The sequence below is a fragment of the Osmerus mordax genome, chromosome 13 (assembly GCF_038355195.1).
Source record: "Osmerus mordax isolate fOsmMor3 chromosome 13, fOsmMor3.pri, whole genome shotgun sequence".
In the NCBI taxonomy this organism is placed as follows: Eukaryota; Metazoa; Chordata; class Actinopteri; order Osmeriformes; family Osmeridae; genus Osmerus; species Osmerus mordax.
The window spans coordinates 9,870,601-9,876,971 of NC_090062.1; the positions used below are offsets into that span (position 1 = coordinate 9,870,601).

Sequence of the window (6,371 nt, forward strand, 5' to 3'; positions counted from 1 at the left end):
AGCTGCACATCACACCCCCACTCCGCTATCTGTACATGCTCTGCTTTGTTTAGTTCTTCATCTTTCTTTAGTAATAGTAGGCTAATAGGCTATAGTTATTTTTTTAGCCTCAAATAGCCTATACAACATGTTTTACGTGTAGGGTCTTCTGCATGCCATATAGGCCCTACTGTAGTATAACAATGCAGTGTTCCCAGTCCACCGTCAGATGTCCTCCGTGTTGTGCCACTCTGCCAGGCAGGCCGAGGAAAGGACCAGCAGTATAGCAGCGTGTGTCTGAATGTAGACCAAAGTCCAGGAAAGTATAGGGATTTGTGCCTGGTGAGGCCGGGTTATGTGGGCCATGAGGCCAGGCAGACTATGGATGTATAGGGCCGACCTTATGAGACCTGGAATTGCGACTAGTTGACAAATAGGGCCTATTTATTTTTTATTTAATTGTCACACTGTTTTCCCTTTGTAAACTTCTTAATCTATTTGGGGTTTTAATACATTCCAAAGTTAAATGATACAGACCTGTCAAATTGAATGTAATCATATAAACATGGACGCACTGACACTGAAATAGAACGTGTAATTTTCTCTTTGACTCCAGTCTCCATCATACCTCGCATCTTTGAGCGCAGTGGTCCTGTGTCTTTTGTCTCCGCAGCAGCCAGTGTCGATGGGGGAGGAGGGGAGGGAGTTTACGTCAAACGATAGAACGGTGAATAGCTGTGTGAGGGAGGGTGAGTTAAAGGAGAGAGAGGCAGCGGCTTTGGGATACAGCGGAGTAGAGGAGAGCGCGAGATGCTGACAGATTCCTGATAGATGTGCAAAATGGCGCAAGCATGTTCGACCTCAGAGAGCCACCAATTGTAGCCTAACTACGATGAGGATCTGGAGTTAGTTGGATGTCTGCCCTTTTCCTCTCTTTTTGCCCCAAGCTGCATTCTTCAAGTAGCCTATCGGAATATAAACAAAGTGATTCAATGGCGACCAGAAGGCGTTGCCTTGTTCAATGCTTTTTGGGGATACTTCTTAACGCTTTTATCGGTAAGTGTTTAATATTACCCCTTTGTATTTTGCTGATATTGGAAACACCGTGTTAGTGGAGTAGAGAACCGGACTCGCATTTTGCCGTTCCCTATTGCTGCTGCAGAAATAGCTGAAATAGACGCACAGTCAACCTCGGACAGCTACTTGACTCACATTCTCCTGTCCCCAAAAATTGCTACAGCCTATAACCTATGTCCCAGTTTAGCAAACTCGCATGTCTCTCTGGTGGCGGGTCTGTTGAATTGTAGGTTAGGCTACTATTTCCAGATAATATTTTATAAATCGTAAAAAATAAATTGTACCGATCAAGGTGTGAAAGTGTTCATTCGGTTTGAGGTCCGCTTTGATTGCCTACCTCTCACGGCGTTTGTTGAGAGCAGAGATTGATACAATGCGGACCCTGTGTGTGCCCATAGTATCCTACCAATTTAACATTTTACAGTAGCCACGTGCTCACGTATTTTCTATATCATTACGGTCAATGGTTACGCCGGCCTTGTTTGCCGTGTAGTTGTATGTGACCGAATGGGGATATGGTGAAACAACAGATTATTGCACTACACTTACACTAGGTTACTATATCAACGATGAACACATTCCTGCAGGCCCAAATATTAGGTGTATTCACATGTAGGTGGTATACCTACATGTGAATACCTGACCAGCTTGGCATTTCATAAGCCTCTTCTGTTTATTGTTTTAGCCTACACTTTGCAGTCCAAATTGAAATGTGATCTAGGAATGTAGGCTATTACTGAAAGCCATTCAGAAGATGCTGCAAGTAATAAGGGCTTTATATATCAATGTGAAATGTTGGTTTGTGATGCTTTAAATGGGATCTGTCATCAGTCCCAGATTGAAGCTGAGATCGGCGTTGTCTTGAGCTCTGTGAATGGTTGGAATGACAGGGGTTACGACTCGCAAAATGGATAAAAAGACAACGGTTATTGCCTTCTAAGGAGCATATTTGTCCATATTAAATGTCAAGGCTGTCTTTCTCCTCCCTTTCAAATGTTCCGCGGTCCTTTGTTCAATGTGATGGACAGCTCTGGTTCCTGAATGCGAGGCCCCACGGCCAAACCGCGGGGGACAGGCGGGCACGGAGGATGCTCCGAGGGTAGTTCAGGGCAACGTCACAATATAGATTGTCTATACTCGTATGGATTTGATTTGAGAAAGAAACAATTTAATATAAAACGATGCACTTATTTTTGTTTGATCTGTGTTTGGGGAATTATCTAACACCTTAATTTGATAACAGCAGTTATCATAATGGCATTTGATTGAGATCTGGCATGATTTATCTGCCATTTCAAGTAGGTCACATATTGAAGACAAAAACTAAACAGTACAAACAAATACTACTACTTCTACTAAGATATCACTAGAAGGGGAGATGACAATGTGTTGACAATGTAAGCTCCCCACCCCTACCACCAGGCTGCCTTTTGCCATGTGACGTCAATGGAGGTGGTGTCCAGATTGTTTATCCCAGGGTGTTGGATGATTGTGTTGGTCAGGTGGAAGGGGGTGGTAGGAACAAGTAACCTTAATGAAACCAATATAGCAAAATTGTGTGTGTGTGCTCATATGGTTCCTTTGGAAGAACATGGATTAAAAATGTACTTGAAGCTGCTATATAGAAACATAAACATGTGTGCTGTAGTGTAGAAAATGGGGAAATGAGGCAGGGGTTTAGGCAAGGGCAGGAGAGAATAGTCTCTCTCTCTCTCTCTCTCTCTCTCTCTCTCTCTCTCTCTCTCTCTCTCTCGCTCTCTCTCTCTCTCTCGCTCGCTTGCTCGCACTCTTTCTCGCTCGCTCTCTCTCTCTCTATGTCTCTTTCTTTGTCTCCCTCTCTGCTGATTGAGACCAGGAGGTTCCTACCTGTCACCAGACCTGCAGGTGGGCGTTAAAGGGCAACTTTATGCCTTCCGGCCTATCAGGCTCCCTTTGACAACCCTAATTAACCAATCAGACATCATTCAGATCTCACCACATGCTTTACTCTTTAAACTCCAAAGACCCATCATACTTAATGTTTCTATGAATGACTCAATCTAGCTAAACCCTATCAATAGGACATTTATTTTCTCAATAATTATTGACTTGATTCCGATGCTTCAGCTTTTTGATTGAGCCCCAGGCCAGGAGGCTTGCTCACAACTCAACTGTTATCTGTCTCTGAGGCCTGGTAGCATCAATCACAGGCCAGTGACTGCCTGGAGATATGAGGCATGATAACCCCCCCCCCCCAACAGACACACACTCCTCTCCCCTCTGAGGGTCCAGGCCATCTTAAGGAGAGGAGAGACAGAGGAAAATGGATAAAGGAGAAAAGATAGAAGAAGAAGATAGAGCCATGCCCCACAACACTCTAGCACCACAAGTCTGGGAGAGGCACCAGTGCTGTAGTGGAAGGGTTAAATAGTTCAGTCCCCACCTCCTCCTGCCCCTTGTTTTTCACAGGCGGCAGCACTGATGTCTCTCTGATTCTGTGGCAGCTCTCCCTACCTCAGAGAAAACGAAAGAGGGGAAAGGGGGATGGGCGGCAAGATATTGAGAAACAGGGAACATGCGAGGGAGGGAGAGCAAGAAAGAGTGGGGGGAGAGAGAGAGACAGGCTATTTCCCCTCGTGTTTGTTATGTGATCTTCTGGGATGAGCAGCATGTCATTGCATTCCTTGTGGGCACCTAAAAAGGAGGACTCCTGATGCTGGAGGTCCTCAGGCCTGAACCCTGGTACTCTTTCAAGTTCCCCCCACACACACATGCACACTTCCACACTTCCACATACATATACTAACACATAGACATCCACACATGAATATACTAATACATACTGTATACATACAGTAGCACATCCACATACCCACACCACCTACCCAACGCTCTAGCCAGATCCCATAGTGTCGGGACGAGAGGTAAGGAGAGGGTGAGGTAGAGTGGCAGGGAGAAAAAGAGAGGGAGGAAGAGGAAAAGAGAGGGAAATGGGGAGAAAGAGTAGCACGGAAAGAGGGATGTCGGGAGAGTTTAAAAATAGACACTACTGCATCAGAGCTACACTGAGGTCATCATTTCACGTGTTGTGCCTGCTAGCATCCTTTCCAACACAGGTGTTTGTTTCCCCTGTTTGGAATGACTGTACAGATCTAACAAGTTGTGTGTGTTTCCAGGTGTGACGTGTGAGGCGGAGCTCTCCTTCACCCTGGAGCCCAGTGACATCATCGCCGTGCAGCGTCAGCCCCTCATGCTGCACTGTCAGGTGGACGGCTTCCCACCAATCACCACGCAGTGGAGGCGGAGCGGCCTTTTATTGGCCCAAGAGGACCAGCGTCACACCACCTTTGCCAATGGCTCGCTGCTGATTGGCTACTTCCAGAAGACCAAGTCGGACGGCTCGTCGGATGAGGGGGACTACGAGTGCATGGCGCAGAACTCCTTCGGGCTGGTGGTCAGCCGAAAAGCTCGGGTCCAAGCTGCCAGTATGTACACCTTCTGAAGCTGCCAATCAGTAGATCTCATTTTGACGAAGTGCTGCTTTGCGTCTGTGTGGTTGTTAGAGCTAATGAGGCCCATGGCTCTAAGTGGTCTAGTGAAGCGGCTCAAACTGGACTAGTGAAGCTGGTCTTAGTAAACTAGTTAATCTTATCTGTGTGGACTAGTTGATCTGTAGACATCTATGTCAGTCCATGTCAAAGCTGCCACTGCTTTGCTCTGGAATGGCACTTCTCTGGCAGGCTGACTGGCTGGCTGGCTGGCTTGTTATCCTTGTCTCTCATGCTCACACACACATATTCTCCAGTATATAGACAGGCCTGGTGTCCTGCTGGCAGAATGGAGGTAGACTTTGTGGTACAGTAGAGTTGTTTCTGAAGGCTGTGTGCTATGACAACGCACAACATACAAATACAAAGGCTGGTTGAGACTGGGGGGAGAGCGGGGGGGGGTTCCTGGGCTGTGTGTGGACAGAAGACCGCTGTGCTGTTGTGTTAACGCCACAGTGCCACTCAGCAGGAGCTGTGTGTATGTGTGTGTGTCTGTATGTGTGTGTGTGTGTGGGGGGTGAAATAGTGTGTGTATGTGTGTAAGTGAGAGAGATACAGTGTATTTGTATAGGTGTGAGGAAAAAGTTGCCTCTGCTCAGTGAGTGGGCACCGTCAGACAGGGGAAACCTTTTAATCTCGCTGCAGGGGGCCTCTTTCTCAAAGGTCACCCTGGAGATGGAACGAGGCAAAAGGGAGGGAGGCTTGGAGAAAGAGAAGTGGAGAGAGAGGTGGAGCAAGGGAAGCAGAGGGTGGGAGGCAGAGAGAAAGAGGCAGAAGGATGGAAGTGGGGTGAAGGTGGAGAGAGAGGAGGCTGTGCCCAGGTACTGGTGTCAGGGCTGTTCAGCTAAAGGCCGATATATGCTTCTCCGTTTTCCAAAAAACGTACACATGGGAACGCCCTCCTCTACGGGGAACGCCCTCATAGAGCCCCGGAGAGCTCGACGTGCACCTCCTGAATTTTCAAATAGTTACGGATACCCCCTTGGCTGTGATTGGTCAGTATTAAGAACCGCTTGCGTCAGGGGCGGGGGCGGGGTTGCTTTGATAAACAGGACAAACAGACTCCTTTGACCGCAATTGCTGTAAGTTTTTACAATTCATATTTCAGCTAAACAGTACATGTAAATCAGCATCTGAATTCAAATGTGACGAGAAATGGGCAGTGTAGTTGCTGAAAATGTGCGTATTTTATTGATGAAATGGCTAATTTGTAAATTTGCTCCGACTTCTCGATAACCTAGGTAAATCAACGTTTGTGTGTGTGTGTGTCTGTGCGGGATTGATGGTTTGTTGAGCATCTGGGACCGTAGCCTGCTTCCAAGTGAAGTCCTGTCAGATACCTGACACTCCAGACACTCCAGACACACTTGCACACACTCACATGCACACTCACATGCACACTCACATGCACACTCACACAGAGGTAGGCTGGCAGGTAGACAGGATGGCAAACAGACAGACTCTCCTGCCTCTGCCCTGTCAGCTCAGGCTCTCAGTGGGAGGTGTATTAAGGCTTGGTATGGCTGATGCTCTTATCCTACAGACACAGATCATATTTGACTATATGTGTGTGTGTTAAGACTGCAAAAGTAGGGCTCCCTGTTGGCCCGCTGAACAGCCATCTATTGAGGAAACACTTATTCTTCTAAATGTTATCTCTCTGATGGATTTGCCCCCCCCCCCCCCCCCCATCCGTCTGCTTTTAAATCTGTCTCCACCTCTTCTTTGCTCTCTCTCTGCCCTCCTCCCCCCTCCCTGTTCCCTCGGTCCCTCAGTTCCTCCCTCCTT

At 47.3% G+C, this 6,371-nt stretch overlaps 1 protein-coding gene across 1 annotated transcript in view; it reads left to right on the forward strand.

Moving 5' to 3' along the window:
- Nucleotides 1-971: 971 nt before the first annotated feature.
- The window catches only part of igdcc3 (immunoglobulin superfamily, DCC subclass, member 3), a 16,069-nt gene continuing 10,669 nt past the window's right edge, over nucleotides 972-6,371 (forward strand). Inside the window, 3 exon segments of the mRNA XM_067249435.1 lie at nucleotides 972-1,035; nucleotides 4,212-4,549; nucleotides 6,067-6,102. Coding sequence (XP_067105536.1) covers nucleotides 972-1,035; nucleotides 4,212-4,549; nucleotides 6,067-6,102 — 438 coding nt within the window.